At 32.8% G+C, this 20,574-nt stretch overlaps 1 protein-coding gene across 11 annotated transcripts in view; it reads right to left on the bottom strand.

The window, feature by feature from the left end:
* LOC148618407 (transmembrane channel-like protein 7) overlaps positions 1-20,574 on the bottom strand; it is a 32,605-nt gene continuing 12,031 nt past the window's right edge. For 4 of the 11 annotated variants that reach the window (XM_088577281.1, XM_088577283.1, XM_088577280.1 and 1 more), the window contains exons 3-20: positions 15,847-15,916; positions 15,048-15,129; positions 13,127-13,386; positions 12,024-12,175; positions 11,659-11,809; positions 11,292-11,453; positions 10,865-10,879; positions 9,568-9,734; positions 8,125-8,245; positions 6,786-6,883; positions 5,785-5,892; positions 5,381-5,456; positions 5,056-5,186; positions 4,560-4,715; positions 4,163-4,241; positions 3,765-3,890; positions 2,292-2,315; positions 1-1,360 (exon numbers count right to left, since the gene is read on the bottom strand). In XM_088577281.1, coding sequence (XP_088433407.1) covers positions 1,061-1,360; positions 2,292-2,315; positions 3,765-3,890; positions 4,163-4,241; positions 4,560-4,715; positions 5,056-5,186; positions 5,381-5,456; positions 5,785-5,892; positions 6,786-6,883; positions 8,125-8,245; positions 9,568-9,734; positions 10,865-10,879; positions 11,292-11,453; positions 11,659-11,809; positions 12,024-12,175; positions 13,127-13,386; positions 15,048-15,129; positions 15,847-15,916 — 2,278 coding nt within the window. In that variant the 3' untranslated portion in view covers positions 1-1,060. Of the gene's footprint in view, positions 1,361-1,943; positions 1,971-2,291; positions 2,316-3,764; positions 3,891-4,162; positions 4,242-4,559; positions 4,716-5,055; positions 5,187-5,380; positions 5,457-5,784; positions 5,893-6,785; positions 6,884-8,124; positions 8,246-9,567; positions 9,735-10,864; positions 10,880-11,291; positions 11,454-11,658; positions 11,810-12,023; positions 12,176-13,126; positions 13,387-15,047; positions 15,130-15,846; positions 15,917-18,911; positions 19,049-19,130; positions 19,975-20,574 lie in introns of those variants that run through there. The other 7 variants (XM_088577276.1, XM_088577277.1, XM_088577279.1 and 4 more) reach the window with 6 other exon arrangements.

Raw genomic sequence — 20,574 nt, 5'->3', positions numbered from 1 at the left:
TAAAACATAATAGATATTTATTGTCAACAACATAGAAAAAAACCAGTAAAGATAGCATCATTATAACACAGAATTTTCATGAGACCAGCTCATACAATAGAAATAAATAGAACCACTTTTATTATATGCTGATTAATTAATAGATTCCAAAACACCAATAGTTCCTATGTCAACCTACGACAGTATTACTACTCCCACATATTTTCTACCGAACATTTTTTTTCTAACAGTTGATTGTTAAATTGTTCAAAAAATTGTTAGAAAAGAAAATATATAAAACGTCACTTCCGCCAGGCATATTTGTATTGCAGTGCTAATACAAAATTATAATAATATAAAAGTGATGCATTTATTTACGCCCTATTTACGATTTGGTTGGTTCAAAAATAATACAAGATCTGAATAAACAAGCATTCATTTTGTACATTATTATTATCATTATTATAAAAAAATATGTGTTCAGATCATAAGCATCTAAGCAGTAAGGACATTTTAAGTGTTATGGCCATTTGAAGATAAATAATAAAATATGCAGTTCGTGAAAAAAGTAACATCGCTCAATGAAGTTTGTATCATGTCAATGCGATAAAACTTGAAACAATAAATACTGTATCAGAAATATTGGATCAATTATAATAAAAAATCACAAACATTAAATTGATATAAATTTACATTTTCTCACTTCGGGAAATGGTATTTTAAATAAGCAATTTTAATGTTTAAGTAGATCAAACAAGACATGGCATTTTGCATTTGATAAATAAATTTGCATTTTATAAATAAAAACAAAAAATATAAAAAGCACGTTTTCTAAACTTCAGACAAATAGCTTTTGTAATTGGAATATATATAATTAACAATGTGAATCGGTATTGCATAATTATTTACACTGTAACAAAAATAACTTGAGACAGTACCTTTAAATAGGCTATTGGAATATGAATATGGTGATATACATTTGTTTTTTTTTTCTCCATTTGAAAATCTATACAAAATAGGACGGAAATATGAATTTTCAATCTTATCACAGCTACGCTTCATCATGTAAGAATATAAATACTTAAAAATCGAAAGGCATATTTGAAGGAGGTCCATTATCCTGTTTGCTAGGAGAAACCTTTGATGTTTTGATATTTCTAGCTCGAACTGTTTTTTGAGGTTCAGGTGATGGGATTTTCTTTGTTGGCTTTGAAGAGTGTTTATCCTGGGGTGAGGTTACGGCAACGACAATTGGTTCTTCAGCCCAATCATCTTCTGGAATAGTATTTTGTGCAGGAGGTGGGTTTTGTTCTTCCATTGGTATTGTTTCTTCTTCGTATGCTGGTGGGGGTGGAACGTCATCTTTTACGAATGACTTCGCCTATACAAAATATATATTGAATAACGTAAGAATTAAATGAAACAAGATTTATTCTGATTATATGAGACGATTATTTCATTGTCTTAGATGTTGTCTATGAACTTCAATGTTATTATGCATTATTTCCTTAATATATGAAATGGTTGCATTACTATAAGAGTAATCAAGGGAACCAAGATTCGTGCGAAAATCAAAACAATGTAATGCAGGGACAAAGACCAGACATGGAAAACAGACAAACACAACAAAGAACATAAAGTAACTAAAATAGTACATACAAAGTAACAAAAGTAAATGAGCAACTTATAAATTAATGTACATATTTCGAAGAGCAATTTAATATATCTCATCACAAACCATTCCATTTGAAGAAATAATGATAGAACGTAGTATAAAACGTGATATTTGTGAACATGATTAAAATTATCTAGCTATTTAAGTGCACTGTAGACCCATAGTCTTAAAACACAAGACATGATTAAAAAAAATAAAATGATTTCGTGTAGTACTAGTGAAATCAGATATTTATAGAAGAAGTGGGAATAAAGCAGTGATTGAGAAGCAACAGCACAAAATCACAAACCTGGAGTTAACTCCAAATCGTAGGTATCTACCAATATAAATATAGGTCAGCAGATAAAAAACGCCCAAATTTACATACTTGGTATTACTTTAAATCGAACTTAAGGTTAATTTTGTCAGTTTTTCTGTCTTTCGAGAATCGTAAATAAAACACAAAGAATGTATTAGAATATCAGATAATTATTAAATGTAAAATAATAAATCTACTACAATATTTACATTGGTATTTGAGGTGTTCTATATAAAGTGATGGAGAAACATACAACACCAAAACATCCACGAATGAAAGTCGTTTTAAGGGGAATTAGTTTGAAGTACAAACTGTCCATACAGGTTTTAGTTTTCCTACCTTTACTATGAATTCTTTTGAATACTAAAAGTGCAAATTGGGATACTAAGTTCTATTGCTCAAAAGCTGTTAAAATGATTTTACTCTATTTTAAAAAGTAAAAAAAAGGTGTTTTATTTACGTTCTTGTTTTTACATTAAAATTGATATGCCCATCTACCCTAAAATGAACATAAATACATGCTTTTAGTGAGGAGTTCACCAAACGAGCATTTTAAAATATGTTCGCTCAGGTTGAAATGAAAATATATGCTAGAAAGAACGATAAAGAGCTGCGCTTTTAGCGCATGATACGCCCATTGCCCTTTTAATTTGTCCTTATGCTTTTAATTGAGTTATATGATCAACTAGAAATACTGTGGGCCCTGTCAAATATCCTCCCCCACCCCCTACCCCCCAAAAAAAAAGTATATAAAAAAGCACAAAAAATTTGGCACTATCATAACAAATGGTCCGTTTTCAACGATTTTTCAAAGAATAAATTTCCTTGGCGTCTCGGCCGTTTTTTAAAGAGTAATACTTCATAACACGGAAACATTAAATTTGATATTTATACAAATCGGACGGGAGCTTACTTCAATAGATATTAACAGTTCACCAACGTTTCATAAAAGCAGGTGAAAGCGTTTTTGAGTTATTGTCCGAAAACTTGAAAATCCCCCTTTTTAAGTATAAAAATTCATTACACAGAAATGATAAATCTGAAATTTATAAAAATCGAAAGAGATACTTCAATAGATATGAACAATTCACCAAAGTTTCATTAAAGTTGGTGAAAGTGTTTTTGAGTTATCGTCCGAAGTGTTGACGACGGACGGACGGACGGACAACGGTATACCATAATACATCCCGTCTTAGACGGGCGTATAAAAACTACACACATGCTACATGTACATAGCTCAAGAAAATAAATGACTGAATAATAACGAACAGTTGACAACATCAATTCTTTTCCAAACTTAACAAAATAATGTTGTTGAACTACCAATCAGTTAAACTTCCAGATAACTGAACATTTGTATTGTTTCCATAGTGAGTCGGTGTAGGCGTGTTATCTGGGTCAATATTACAACTATCTACTATTTCGTTGTTTGATATGTCATTGCTGCTGATTTATATCTGATTGTTCCTTTGTTGAAGCTGCTGACGCCCTCTTATCAGTTGTTGAAAATATATTTAAATCTCCATTGTGTTGCTTTAAATAATTTGAAGGCTTACATAGCAAAACTATACGATCTTGTCAGCATTTGAAAATTTTCTTTTCGTGTTCTAAAATGTTTGCTGCATACTTACATACATTAATAACATTATGTCATATTAGCTTTAGTAAAACATGGCTGTTGTATAAACACGCCCTCTCATATAAGATTTCAGATAGTAATAATTGGGATTTGGAGATGATTGGACAGCTGAAGAATATATTTTCTGTTGGTAAAGATAACCATGATAGTGAATGGTAACAATATCTACTTACATCTTCATTTTCAGTTGTGACTTTTGGTGGTGGAAGTTCCTTTACCTTCGGTTTAGGTTTGGGTTTTGGCCCTTCACCATTTAATTCGTACAGTTTAGCCAATAAAAACTGTTTATCTTTACCTTCCTGCAAAAATAATTTCTTGAAGCCTTGATTTTGATTCAGTAAACTTATGAAGTCTGATAAAGACATTTTTTTCATAAATCATACTTTATGTACTGTCGGCACATACTTAATTAGCAATTAACTTGTAACAATTCAGCAATGATGTCAAGAGTACAACAATTAAAAGAATCAAAATTTCAAATACACTGATTCTACAGAAAATACTTTCATAAGAACAAAAAGTTTCCACAACTGGTTCCAGTATTATAAAAGATACAGATGTTAATACTTACCATGACTAACTGTTCCTTCATGACATCAGCTCTCGAACTGTGCGCTTTCCCTCTAACATACAGGTAATATATTACCAAACTATAGTAAAAATCAAGCAAGACAGATTTAAGGCATGCAGTTTTATTTATGTCTATTTATTCTCAATTTGACGATTTTTTTTTATAATGAAGTGAAATTGCAAAACATAGATTTTCATACAAGATGTATGTGAGTCATTATTATCTTTTTTTAAAGTAAGAATTCATTATATTTTTGTTTGTTCATTTCTTTTTTAACAATGCTGTGGACGACTGACAATAGTTAAATGTATTCTGATTTTATTCATTGAACTTTCAGTTCATAAAATTACAGATTAGTATCTGATGTATGTAAAAATTAACAGCTACATAAGCTTACCATAGAACAGTGAGGATAGAAACAATCATAGCTGTAGATGTACATATCTCTATGATAGATTTTATCCATTCTGGTAGATTGTCTACAGTTGTATCAACACAGATACTCATATCAGAGTAAATTCTAAATGGTCCACAACCAGTAGAAGGTCTAATTCTGAAAACAATAATGAAAATAATCAACTAAATTATAGAAATAAAATTCCTTTTAACGGATATTTCTTAAAAGCGTCATATCATCTTTGCGCTAAATTTTCATTTTTCATTTGTATGGTATGTAAAAACACATCAATTTTGCTTCTCTAGTTGTGCAATGCTAGTACTACCACTGTGATAACCTATATTGTGACAGTTGTTTCTAGAGGAGTACCGTCCCATTATCAAATATGTGTATGTTTTATCTCTTTTAAAAGTACAATGAGAATGTATGAATATTGCGAGTTGTACAGTTCAGAAGTTTATCATCCACATTTACATATACTGTATAAACAACTTACTTGACCATTGAATATCCAATAGGGATACAACACAGGAAGAATGTAGCCATGAGAACAATCATAAAGAAGTTATTAGATCTAGAAGCTTTGTAAGGCTTTTCTGGTGGAATTGTTGTAAATAAAGCTGAAAACTGTAATAAAAGATAACAAATATGTATGGAAAGTCAAAACTACAATGTCATTATCAACCAAAAATTAAATCACATTTAAAAAACAGGTTAAAATACAAATTATATATATCTTAATACACGCTGTTAAAAAATAACAGCTGAGAATCATTAATTAAGTTAGATTAGTTGGTGCAATTTTGGTAAGAAATACTTACAAGTTTGAGATAAAACTGTGTGAATGTGCTAACTACTGTTAGCGCTGGAATCAATGGACAGTATAAAAATCCAATCCTAAAATAAATATGAAAAAAACATCTGTTTACTCTGTAGTTGTGTTGACTGTATTTTTGGTATGTTATGTCGCGTCTATAATACCTTGCAATATTTTATTCATTCTTAAAAAATCGTCTGCTAAACAGGGAAGAAAGTATTTGTTGTGAATACATGTTTTTTTGTGGATTTTCATGCATAGTCTTGTTAATATACACGTGGTTCAATTATTAAAAAAAAAACCAATCTTCTTTAGTAGCTCTTTGGTAGATAGACAAAATATTTCTGTAAAAAATGGTTTGTATCCCAAATAGACTTAAATTCAGTATTACATTTACGCCTTGCTTACCAACAAAGAGCCTGGGTATACACAAGGTCAAGGACACTCTTGGCAACATCAAACTCAGCAGGTCCAACCTTAGCACAGATGCTGCATGAACATTTTGTAGTCAGCACTCTAAACAGATAGAGAACCATCTAAGAACTTTAGTATGTCATATTAAATCTTAGTTATTTCGCGACAATGTTATCTAATACGTTAATTATACAACGTCGGATACATATTTTCTGACGATACAGAACAATATGTATATGATATCACACACATCAAACTTTTTCCTGGCATGCTGTAAGAATGACTGTTCCCTAATGCAATTTTTATAAGTACATTTGTCATCATTGTGTTAAAATTTTAAAAAAAATCCCTATTATGATTGTTACTAAGGAGAGTAACATACTTTGCTTGATATTCAACTTTTATCAGATATTGTTAATGCAACTAATGGAAATAGAATCAATTACATCGATCAACATCTTGGCGAACTTGTGTACATTGTGTCTATTTACTTTTGTTGAAATGAAACATGAAACTAATTTGAAATATCCAATACCAACGTTCTTGTCAAATATGTAACTACACAAATCTTCTTTTTTTTTTACAAAATCAACAAGAGATTTTTTTAAAAGCAATGACTCAAAATTAAAAAGTTTTGATCAAAATAGAAACAATACATGTATTAATATATTGATAAAGAAAACAGAAAATATTTGACCTCTTAGGACTTGGTAAAATATTGAAGGAAAAAATATAGGTGTGATGAACACAACTCATCCTTCATTGTTTGTATTACAAGTCATTCCCTTTATTTATATAGTCTTTTTAATCACATCTACTTTTGGAACACCATTACCGCAGTTTCATTTAGCATTAAATTGATAATTTCTTAATTTGTTGTTTGTTCATTTACTGTTTGTTTCAGTTTAAAACGTCCTGACAATAACTGAATCTATTTATGGAAGTATTTTTATTCAAGGATGTTTAATCAACAGGCACTGTCATCGTTTACTTACTTTCTTAATAGTTCATAACACAATATGACCATAATGTGAACAATGAAATCCAGCACTACTAATTTGTAGAATGTTTGTCCAACATAAGACTCCCAGCACTGAAAAATAATGAGGATTTGTTATGTTTTAGACCATTATTAATAATTAAGTTTTAATTCATTTACCTAAAGTATTAAAAAAAAACAAAAACTAGAAGCCCTGTTTATAACAGGAACCCCCGCGTCATTTGTTAGTAACGATTTTTTTTTATAGTAAATCAAATGTGTCTGTAAGACACTAATGATGCCCCGCTCGCTATATAGGAACATGTTTATTTTTGTATGAACACATGGTTTGCAGATTCAGAAATCCTTCCAAGACTTGTGATACTCATGGTCTGTTGGTTCAGTTCAATCCTTCCAAGACTTGCAATGACAAACTGTACCAGTACCGTAACTCGAAAAATTTGGGAATCAATTTGGGGATCAGAAATTCCTAAATATTTGCATTTCTACATATTGTATCCTGGCCACATAGTGTCATGAAATTCTGTTTGGTAGTGTCAGACTAGTTGTGATGTGGTAAAGAGGACTGATGGACGGACTGACGGACGTATAAAAAATGTTAATACCCCCAATAACAAATCCTGTTGCTGGGGATATATTTCTGACAAAAAACTACGAAGTCTAACTATCACCCAGTTCCGTAATATTTCATGAAAATCAAGATCCTATGACCTTGCACACCACCATTGTGTGTAGAAACATCCTGCAAAAATATTTAAATGAGATAGCTATATAAGCCATATAGCGCTATTTCTGATGAAAATGACTAAGTCTAACTTTCACAAATTTCCGAAACATTTTACAAAAATCAAGATCATATGACCTTGCACACCATCATTATGTGTAGAAACATCCAGCAAAAATATTTTAAATGTAGTTAAAAAAACTGTACGAGCAGATAGCCGGACAACCCATGATCTATATATATATATTTCTGAGTAAAATGACTAAGTGTATCTATCACCAATTTCAGTAATAGTTCACGAAAATCAAAATCCTTCGACCCTGCACACCGTCATAATGTGTAGAAACATCCTGTAAAATATTTTAAATGTAGTTCAAAAACTGTACGAGGAGACAGATTGTCGCGGGGGCATAAAACAATAAACTAATGCCAATACCACCTTTTCCTTTGGTTTAGACGAATTTGATTAATGTAAGAAGGTCGTCAAAATCCATCATTGAGTGGTGTGATATTGATTGTGATGCCTTCTCTTCAAACCAATCAAAACCGCTACAATCGGATTTTTATTGATTTTTCAAACATTTTTTGATTGACCTACGATAGAACGTACCCTTATTTCTGTACAGGAGCCCATGTTGACGTTACAAGTGGAATCTTTAGTTGAACAGCTGATTTGTACATACAAGGATAACATCAATACTGCTAACGACGCCAGACGCAGGAATACCGTCCTACAAGTATAACGAGAACAGATATGGTGAATATGTCAACAACCCCACCGGGATGAAAATGTCACCCCAAGGCCACCCATTTGTCTGAATTAGGACAGGTGCAAAAATGCGACGGGGTTAAAGTACTTTGGCGTGATCACAACCCCCATTAAAACCTGGCCACTTTGGAAAATATTACACAATTCTAAACAAACCTAAATATCAGTTCAAAAAGGCACGAGTCCCTTGTTACAGCGGAAATAAATAAACTAAATATTGATTATACAAATGTACAAACTAAGGATTACTAGCATTTAACTGACATGCCAGTTCCAGACCACTTCAAACCTACAAAAAGTTATGTCCCAATCGTATGTAATATCAATCCCAATTTTTCTCATGTAGGGTTGAGAACCACGGTACATCATCATTCAAACAATAAGGACACAACCCATGTCATGCCAAAAACTTTTTTTTTAATTCCTATGTAACGACCCTATGAGCGAATCAATTTAATACCCCCAAAATGTTATCCTTAACGATTTGACAACAGTATTATAACTATATCTCTACATATAAGCCTATTCAACGGTTTACTTTACTTATTGGTGATTATCGAGCTTTCCGTGCTTTTGTTGAGATTATTATCCTAAAACAAAAGTTGAGAGATACCTGCACGTATTGCATTATAAAAAGGTTTGAGGAAGATCTTAAGCTTATTGATACCGTTATTTAATGGGTAAAGCAAACATCTTACAAAATAGAAAGCCAAACAATATAGATAACATAGTTCAAACTATAAACTGAGGTTATTAATGATAACTAGATACACACTTTTTTGCGTCTTACTTTATCAAAGTAATTCTGAAGACGAATTCATCAGTTTAATCCTCAAATTGATCAATACTACCTACCTTCATCTTTATCGCGAATTCTTACCGTATCAATGTGATCCTGATGACGTATTCTTAAAGAACCTTCACAGAGTGATCTTGGTGACGGGTTCTTGTCGTATGAGGGAGATCTTGATGACGATTCTTACCTTCTCAGAATGATATCGGTGACGTATTCTTGCAGTATGAGAGAGATCTTGACGAGGTTTCTTACCTTCTTAAAGTGATATTGGTGACGGATCCTTGCCGTGTGAGTGAGATCTTGATGACGATTCTCACCTTTTCAGAGTGATCCTATTTACGAACTCTTGTCCTATCATCGAGATCTTGATCACAATACTCACCTTATCTGAGTGATATGTGATACTGATGACGAATTCTTGTCCAATGGGAGATATCTTGATGACGAATTCTTACCTTATCAGAGAGATCTTGATGACGAATTCTTACCTTATCAGAGTGATCTTGATGACGAATTCATCTGTATAATCCTCAGCATTGACCAATATTTTGAAGATCAGAGGCACTATTACATTCAGAAGTGTGATTGTCAATGATGGAAGAAACTCTACAATCAACACAGTGACACTGCTGCTCGAGGATTGACCTTCCAAATACTGTAATAAGAATAACTTGATTAATGTTTATCAAACCAAGTGTAGTATATTCAGGGTTACGGAAAATACATTGATACAATTTTAGTACTGCGTTAGTAAGATAATACAATTCATAATGTATTAATACATAAAAAGTTTTCACACAGGAATTACTTTTAATAAAGCAAAATACTTAAAATGTGCTTTTTTTTAATTAACAAAATGTAACAATATCAATCTTCGTGGACGGTTTATTATTTAAAACGTAGTACTTTGGTTCTTTAAAGAATAAAGTTAGATAGTGTTTGCAACCTTCCACAGACAGACGTGGCTATGATAAAAATAAGTCACATAGAAAAACGAAAGATATTAAGTAATCCGTGTTTCACTCCAGAATTCTAAAAACAAAATGGTGATTTGTGCAACAACTCAAAAATATCTGATTCGTCTTTTCTACTTTACCAAATTGATTTAACCAGCTTAAACAAAATAAAAAAGTCTTTACATTTTCCTAAGTAGATATGATTGATAACACTGAATGATGCCGACCGATGTATCCTCTACGACTCAACTAAGACAGTTTTGCTTTTTTTTTGTTTAGTTCACTGTGTTCATCCATTTCCTTCCATTAGTTTAGACCTTTGTGGTTATATTAGTACAACATTCAGTGGCGGATCCAAAAAATTACCAAACGGGGTGGGGGTGGGGTGGGGGGTGCTACCGGGACTCTTGATTTTTCTTAAGAAAAATGGGTATGAAATTCATTAGTGTTAGTAACATAATGCTAAAATAACGAAGTTACTTAATCATTCATTAAAATAAACTAAGTATTGTTATAAAGTTTAACTTAAATATTACATTTTAAAACATTTTCAATTTCCTAAAGGAGGGCAGACAAACCCCTTTTGGATCCACCTTTGACATTGGGATTTCTAGCAGCTATTCTAGTAATTATTAGCGAACATTTATCTTTCATAATAATAAGTAACATTATTTTCTTGTCTCTTAAAAGCTTGAACAACTACAAGAATGGGGGATATGGCAATAGGACTAAAGCAAGGGGTAAAATTCACCATATAGAACATGAGAAATAGGTAAAGACTAGCGAATCTAAGGTTAGTATACACGAGTCCACACTTCCCAGGTAATACCTTCGTTCTAATATACTGGGTGGATAAATCAATAAAAAATAATGTTAGTAGCATATCTCAGTAACCTTCGTTCTAATATACTGGGTTGATAAATCAATAAAAAACAGTGTTAGTAGCATATCTCAGTAACTCATCATTTCAATGAAACGAAAACAATTTTTTTTTACTTTTACACAACAAACTGAGCGACAACGAACTATATTTGACAGTATATATATTTTTTTTATGAAAATAAGTCTCTTATAAAAATACTAACTATGTAGTACTTTTTTTTCAAATAAAATGTCATTATCGCATAATTTCAAAACTTTCCAATCACTCAGCAAAAAAAAAAAAAAAAAAAAAAAAAAATTGTCGACCAGCTGTTTTTATATTTCTGTTGATTTAACATTAAATATTTTAAGAAAAATAAAATTATCTACTTTACCTGTGTTGACCAATCTGTTACCCAGTAGATAAGATATCCTGCTCCACCAAGTATTGCCAAAATCAGGAAGTTTATAAAGAAGCGGATAGTATATGTCTTACATTTCTGAGCTCCTGATCTTTCTAATCTTGTCAACATATATCTCTGATGTTCCAGATTAGCCTGAAGTATCCAATATATATCATCAGAACAGGATTTATCCCAATAGATCATGATAGTTGAACTGCTGGGTGTTATGGTCTCAATATTAATTATTATATACTGCTGCATCATTTTATATAGTTAAGTACAATAAGGTTTTTCGTTACTGTTTATAAGTTGCTTTTTTTCATTAAGATTGTTTGGAGACTAGGCACTACATACTTACAACAATGTCTCTATAGACACTCTTTTGTTTAGTTGTACATACACCCTCTTCTTCCAAAGCAAAATCCCAACCACCAAATACTTTGTTACAGTAGTCAGTCTTGTTTCCATTCTTGTCGTCGTTCAAATTTTCTTTGAAACTTTTAATGGTACTGAAAACAATGATATTTGCTGTTTCATATGGCCCTCTTCTTATAAGACAAACGTTTCCAGAGATAAAATGGTTTTGATTTAAATTGGAAGTCTGTTTTGCTTTCGACGATATGCAATCAAATGTTTAAGAAGCTGTTTGAAGTTGGCATATAGATGAAAGTGAATGTCATTTTTTTTTTAAACCAATTTAATTGTATCCTTGTTTTTACTTACAATCTTGCCATTCTGATGAGACTGAAGAAAAGTACACCTAACACGGCCATGAAATATGCGAATGGAAATAAGTAATTGTGGTCAGATGAACCAAACCGCATATCTTGTGCATCATAATATCCATAAAACAAAGCCGTTTTCTCCATCCATCCCTACAAAGTAATAAATAATTGTACACTTCATTTTAGTAATAGATGAGTTGATTACGATACTTTGGTCCTGTTTGTTTAAGAATCTTTGTTTGTTTGTTTGTTTGTTTGTTGGGGTTTAACGTCCGAGCAGCAATATTTCACCTATATTCAGACAATGAACATGAAATGGATGATAAAATGAACATGAAATGAAAAAAAAGGATGGGTCACAAGGATAATAGGGTCGACAAAATTTGATTGCCACTGGAAAAAGGGGGGATGGGTAAGGTAGGGCAATTTAGCTTCCTGTGGCGGAGCGCAAAGGTTCCTACTCCTATCGAATACCACAGCAGGATTCTTTAACGTACGAGGAACGTGGCATCTTTCCCAACACGGTGCACCACTATGGTTTGCGGTCAGGTTTTCCGTATTATAGCCTGACAACCCCAGCATGTAACACGCCAGGGGTACCCCATTCCACCACCTGGGGCACACATCCCAGTTGCTCTGTGGGCAGAGCGCCTAGCCCCCGGCTAGGTTTCTGAGCACTATTTAGTCGCCTTATACGACAAGCTTAGCGCTGCTGCAGGCCTATTCTTTTAACACCCGGACCTGCACGGGGCTTGTTTAAGAATCAAAATTCTCCATTGGGGGGGGGGAGTTAAAATATCTTTAGATATGCATAGCACCACTAAGGTAATTGTATAAATATGCAGATTTGGTGTAGTGGGCGGAATACATTATAGTAGCATGCCTGGGAGTCTGTAAGTCAAACTCATATATATTATTATGCCGTACAAGTGATGCCTGGGAGTCTGTGAGTCAAGGCTCAAGCTCATATATATTATCATGTCGAACAATCGACGACTGAGAGTTTGTGAGTCAAGCTCATATATATTATTATATCATAGAAACGATGCCTGGGAGTCTATGAGTATATATAATTATCTTTCGATTCCGTGACATACGTACCGTTCCTTGAATGAAGTCTTGTATTGCACTGGCGGCATCAGAAGATATATTTACAGTGTACAGAGCTGAGCAGGTGGCAGCATTAGTCGTATCTACACCGGAAACACTAGTTCCAGTCACCTGTCCATTATATCCATTTAAGTTCAGAACGGCGTATGGTATCACAATAAATCCAAACAGTATCAAAAACAGATAAACGTTCAGAAATAACATCCACTTCAAGAAGACGAAGTAGGACAGAACTCCTGTGCCCTGGTGGCCTGAAGAGAAAAATGACGGTTAGTGTGAAATGAGATGAATACATGTGCAAGGAACCATTACAAAGATTTCAGAGTGTTTTCTTGTTTTCTCGTTTTTTGTTTTGTTGTTTCACTTGTCAATTAATAGTTGTTTTTTTTCGTTATCTAACGTCGTTATGTTGCTTTTGTCCTTTCTATGGCTATGATTAGGAATAATTCAACGATGCCGGCACTCCTTTTTCTAAATGCTTAAGCAGGCGTAACTATATCTCAGCGTTTATTTCTTGCTTTGACCTTGTAAAAAAAACCTCAATGCTAACAAAAGGTTTTCATATCAAACTTCAGGTCAGAATCTATTAATGTTAAGACAAATATTTTATTAGTTAATTATAAATAAATGATCATTTAAAATAAAATGTCATGGAGGGGTGTGTCCAACAAGCCATACCATGTTCATTGGAAAAATACATATTGTTACAAAATGCAAAAATAAAACTTGGTTTAGATTACAACCCATTTGTCCATACGACCCATATAATACTAAAATCTAGAACTCGAGCTGAAATTGGGGCGAAGATAAGTAGAAATTTCTAAAATAAAAGTACATGGATTATATGCTCCAATGAAAAATAGGTCTACAAGCAAATTCTGTGACTGATCTACATTTTAGGGTTTAGTTTCGAATTTCGTGCCAATAGATACACTATATGATCGTGATTTAAAACATATTTGGATAAAATCAATTATCGTGATAAAAAAGTTCGTGTATAACAAAACAAACATATTGTTGTGTGTCAATTAAATTTTAGGGATTAGTGGTTTAAATCGTCATGAAATACGTGTACAGTTAACAAATGTTGACTCCTGACAGTGTGTGTATATATACCGCATGAGTAGCGTTACACCTAAGTAACAACGTATACAAATATGGACTGATCAGACACGATCAAAATGTACTCCAAATTTAAACTCATTATTAATTCATATTCAAATGGCCGTGCGAGACGCGTGAGATTTAGAAACGACCCTCAGTTAAATTCAAATTACAAATGTTTGTTGTCTTAGTTCTTAGACTACATGATATGCACTGAAACGCTATTCTTCAAAATTATTGTGCTGACGAATGTATATTTAAGTAAAAACAGTCCTTTTTCAAACGTTAGATCTTGTGTGTTTATAGTTAGTAAAGACTGAAACTGTGCTACTTTAAAAATTCCTTGCTATCATTTTCCTTAATTTTAATATGTACATCATGACATGTATACATAGCCCTAAAAGAAACATGTCTATAGTTTGGTGTACTCTGTGGTCCTAAAAGAAACCTACAGCTTATAGATACTTAACCTTTAGAAGTGAACATAACCAGGATGTGAGTAGACATTCCATATCAAACTATTTTATAACACTGAAGTGTCACTTGAAAGAAAGGCGTTATCTTGTCAAAATGCACTGCGACGATACAGTGTTATAACGGAGGATATTAAGGGTAGATTTTAATGTGCACATGATGATAACAGTGTCATAAAGACGTGGGAAATAAAAAAAACTGTGCTTATATTTATAAATTCAGTCAAATGGCAAACAAAAAAAAATAAATAAATGGTATTATTGACTGATCAAGACTATTTTCGGTAGAAATTCTTCACACATTTTAACGTTAGGAAATACTGGAGTCTATTTACCTTCTATTCTTTTGAACCATGACCTCCACAGCTCTAGTTTATATCCTGCCTCTTTAACATCCATTTTGAACTTCCTCCATCCCTAAAATATTGTCACTGACGGTATTAAGGTTTGATTATTATCACTTGTTTTATCCCTACCCCCACCCCCTCCCACCCCTTTAATTTCACTATGATAGCGACTATGTAGAAATAGATTTTTCTTAAGTTTCAACTTTGATATGAAGATGAAGTGAATCTATAGAAGAATATTTGTCATTTCTGTTAACAAACATTTCCGAGGAAATATTATATGAAACTAATACACTGTATGAAGTCATGGCCTTGTGAACAGTAGAAAATTCTATTAGGAAAGGTTTGTTAGTAAGTCTGTGTGACGATCACCAAATGAATCAGTGTAAGTTAAAATAAATTAAAATAAAATGAGAAATTTGTCTCAAAGACAATTTAACTTGACCAAGAACTGTAAGACACAGATCACCAGAAGATTACCGGATTTTTTACTCGAACAATTTTCGAATTCTGTGCATTAAAAACAAAATCCATAATCAGTCAATATCAAACATAGATTTATCATGGTCACAGTAAGTTACAGTAGTTGTATGATTTATTTATATTATTGTGTTTTGTAGTGGTTGCTGCTAAGTAGTAATATTTCTTGATTTATATAAAGCAGTCTTTCTATATACCTTTTTGTTTTGACGTATGTATTGCGGAAATGGATGTAAAAGTAAACCCAGAATATACTTTTAACATTTTTAGTAGTTGTATATCTTTTATATGACTATCTGAAACCTACCTGCTTCCGTCGATATTTCCATGCGTCGCAACCTTTAACCGGTTTAACTGGCTTTTCGAAGAGCTTATTTCTGAAATAAGAGGAAAACTATACGTTTTGCTAAAGGAAAAAAACCAAACAAACAAAAACAAACAAACAAACAAACAGGATATAAAGAATTGTATGGGGTTCAGCGCAGTGGAATAAACAGCTGTGCTGAGATCATGATGTGACCTTCCTGTCTATTGGGGTCCAATAGACATAGACTGAAAAATCGGATAACAATGAAAATACGATACATGAGGGGACTTTCTTCAATGATGACAGACACTTTTTTCAGATGTCAATAAAATCAGAATTTCTGAATTAATGTACAATAACTATTTTTTAGGGAAAAAGGGGGTTGGGTGGGTGTAATAAAACGTAGACCTGAAATATTATCATTCAGCTTAAATCAGTGTTGAAGTAAAAAACATAATATAAGCAACACTATTTAACGATTAAAAGCCAACACACAAAAAAAGTAAGTAACACTATTTAACGATTAAAAGCCAGCACACAAAAAGGCCAGTCACAGATATAGAAACAAATAAAATTTGAAATAAATACGCCATTCAGATATGTAACTTGATACGATGAGAGCATGAATCAAGTCCACCGGTATGGTTATCATCTAAAACACCATTAGCACAGAGTTGAATGTGTCCCAAAAATGTCAATGGGAGAAAATAGACGTGGCCAATTGGTGTGTTGATGTTATGGAAACGAATATTTTCGAAAGCTACGAACTTAGCTGCTGAAGTATGAAAACACCAAACAGGTGGTAAATGATGTCCAATAAGATGGTGTTTACATACAAAGGACAATACAAATGTAGTACTTTGTCAACTGAGGTTAAAAGAAAACTGTATACATTTTACTAAAATAAATATTTGAACGCTCGGTCCAATTCATCAACCTTATGTTCTTGTTTGTTTCGTCTTATTTATCACCAAATCATATATACGCTTGTCAAGTTTTAACGATAAGTATATCGAAACTTATGAAAACATTAAAAGGTAAAAGAATACTTAATTCGTCCCTACTGCTGAAAATTTGTACCCTTCCCATTAGAACTGCATTATGTTATGCATTTCACATTGATTGGATTATGAAATTATAGAAAGACAGGTGCACTTCCTCACGTACATTGATACATCTACAGTATCATACGGGTGTTTTAAAACCAATGAATCTGATAAATCTCCCTTTTATCCATTATTTAAATCAATTGCTGATTTACTGCTTTGTACTTGATGTCTGTATTCATCTTATGGGTTCATGAGAAAACTTATCTAGTACATCCGTCATATTAATGCGCAATTAAACTTTATAAAACTCTTTTATCGTTTAGATTTAATTGTCGACTTCCTTTCTTCTCTCATTATAAAAAAAAACGTGCAAGCAATACACTGCTTTCTACTATTATAAGCTTTTAACAATTGGATTGATAATGTACATGTAGTTACTGATAATAAAGAGTTTCTCTATCTTTGCTTCTATCAATCAAGTTTATAATAAATGGACACTTATGGTGCAGACTAAGTTTATCATTGCACCTGTAAAAATGGTGTCATTTACTTTTATGTGTACTTGTTTCTTTATTATAACTTTTCTTTTATTCTTCCGAAATAGAACGTTTAAAATGTGAAACATCTTGCCGTACCTGGTGGTATATTTATATGAAGTTGGGTTTAATTTTTTTTTTAAATGTTCTCCATTGCAATATTATATAACTTACTCTACTGACGCGGCAGTAGTCTCTTCCTATCGCCAAATAATATATATACGAAGTATACCTTAATTTCAACGTTTTGCTGTTTAAGTATTTTTTTTAAATCAAAGCACCATAAAGCGTTCAAACGTCTCATATTTCTTTATTATTCAAACAACGTCATGTCCATAAACAAACAAAATAAGTTTATCATCGTCTTTGAATCATTGAACAAATAATAGTCTGAGATCTTCGTTTACTACATCACTTTTGGTCAAGTTTTTGTTACAGAGTATTTTGAGTATAAAACTGCTGTAAAAATAAAACTAAAACCATTGAATCAATCAGGTCTTGTGAAAAGTTGTAACTAAGACAGGTTAATATCTGTGGACGGAGTAAATTAAGGGTGTAAGACCAACATGATCGATCACCAGAGTGAGAAGACGACAGTTTAGTCGAGGAAAACCTTTTAACTACGTATAATTACGTTTATACGCCATAAGTGAACAGCAACTTATTTAACGATTATTTGGATAATTCACTATCATAACAATGGATGGTCCTGATATGGTAAAGGCATTTCCGATAGAAATGGTGGGTTAAACCAGGTTATATAGCGAGCTAAACGTCCCGCTTCAAGCGGTTAATTTTTTTCTGGTATAGTTGTATTTCAACACAATCGAGCAGCATAGAATAGAAAAAAGACTTCAGCGTATTTATATCTATGCCGCGTTATAATAGTTTAGCTGAATGCACCGTTTTTTTACATGTATGCCGCGTTATAATAGTTTAGCTGAATGTACCCGTATGTACATGCATCATGCATGCCGCGTTATAATAGTTTAACTGAATGCACCCGTATGTACATGTATGCCGCGTTATAATGGTTTAGCTGAATGCACCCGTATGTACATGCATGCCGCATTATAATGGTTTAGCTGAATGCACCCATATGTACACGCATCATGCATGTCGCGTGATAATAGTTTAGCTGAATGCACCCGTATGTACATGTATGCCGCGTTATAATAGCTGAATACACCCGTTTCTAACGACATCGTGTTTTTTTCGTACGTTAACGTAAAACTTATGTGTATGTTTTCATCTCTAGGCAGAAAAAAAAATTAATTCTATGTCTACATGCTGACATGCACAAGTCAAGGACCTTTGCTATAAATAACATGCAGGGGAGAGATACTTTACCATGCAGGGTGTCATGCAACAATTTGTCCACGTTACCCGGTGATATAATGCAACATGTATGATAAATCTGGCTATCATAGTTTAAAAAAAACACAAGCTTTAAGTTTTTTGATGAATTATTTCTACTTACAAGAAATAAACCCCAAATCATAGATGGATCCAAGGGTGGATAGTCCAGGGGGTGTTCGAAAAGTTTTGTCGGTTGAATGGAAATTACTGGTGCGTTGCGCCCCTCACGCTTTCCAAAAAAAAAATTGAATCCGCCAGTGGCAACAATAATAGTGATTGTTTAATTTTAACTTGAAATGTGTAGTAGTTCAAAATGTTAAAGAGTCCAGTACTAACTTACTTTCGTCTCTCCGTGAGAGATGCAGTCCATTTCTTAAGTTTATCCTCGTTTCGTTTCAACATAAGCTGGTCAGCTCGTTTTTCGTCATACTTATCATATCTTCGTTTACGGATTAATTTGGTTAAGTTCTGACCTGAGGAAGACGGCTTATGTTTAGAGGAGCCATTTTTCTTCAGGTCTAAATGAACACCACTACTAGATGTCGGAGAATTCACACCGCCATTTCTATGATTAAGGTGTCCATTTTCTTTTACAAGAATCGGCGAAACACGATTTCTAGCACTTGTTCCTTTAGACATCATTCCACATGTCCTTCTTACATAATTCCACGTTAGCCGTTTAAATAACGAGAAACTCTTTGAAAAAGATTAGAAGTTCCACATGTCACCTCAAGTTTCCATGCTGTGCAATGAGTGACAATTCAATGAATAGTGTCACAAATAGAGGACAATTATGTTATGGACGAACTAATTTGATTTAATCCAGATGCATTCCGAAAACCTAACAAAAACCAATTAGCTGTGAGTTAAATTAAATCTTGTAATCAAATTATTATCCCGACACATAATTTAAATCAACATTTTGTCCATTTGCATAAAATGAAACTATTTTTCTCATGAAACATTTAAACATCCTTGAGATTTGTGTTTGTTCTCCTATAGTATCCTTGTTATTGTTATATTGTACGTAGTCAGTCAGTTGTGAGTTCTATCAAGGAGCTTGCGTACTAAATGTTTCCTGCTATTTGATTCTTAGTTGAGGTTAGAAAGTCCGGTCGACGGATATGTTTTATCGATAGAAACTTTTCGTAAATTATTTAATGGTTCTGCGTGAGCGTAAAAGAAAAAAAAATCAACTATATCGTAAAAATCTTAAAGAAAAAAAACAATAACTACAAAAAAATGTATTGTTCAAGGCAAAGATTATCGAAGGATCAAGTAATATGTTATGTTTAATCACAATTTTTTCAATACTTTAAATTATAATCCAGTGAACCACGAGGGATTACTGGTACTTGTTTGTAAATTATAATCCAGTGTACCACGAGGGATTACTGGTACTTGTTTGTAAATTAATGTTTGTAGGGGTATGCATGATCTAACATAACATAGTTATCAATATTACGTAAGAAATATTTAATTATTTATGGGTGGGTGTTTTTACGACCATTGGAAGGTTATCTTAAATAAAATCAATCAACAAGTCCGTTGTCTATTGTTACAAAACGTTACACCTTGGTGAATAAGAACTAGGGATACATGTCAGCAATCTTATACTCAAGTATTGTCAACGTTAGGAAGGGAAACAGTAACGTCGTTATATGTCATCGAAGGAGTAGGGGCATTAAATCCTGTTTTTGAAAGCAACTTAAATTCATCGGTACAATGAACGAAAATTCGTGACGAGGGAAATAAAACACTCCCTTTCTCTAGAATGGACAAGC

This window comes from Perna viridis, chromosome 4, assembly GCF_037379345.1.
Source record: "Perna viridis isolate PV_CMFRI_1.1 ecotype Kerala chromosome 4, ASM3737934v1, whole genome shotgun sequence".
Lineage (NCBI taxonomy): Eukaryota > Metazoa > Mollusca > Bivalvia > Mytilida > Mytilidae > Perna > Perna viridis.
The sequence above is the reverse complement of the archived record's forward strand: the minus strand, read 5'-3'. Positions and strand labels throughout refer to the sequence as shown.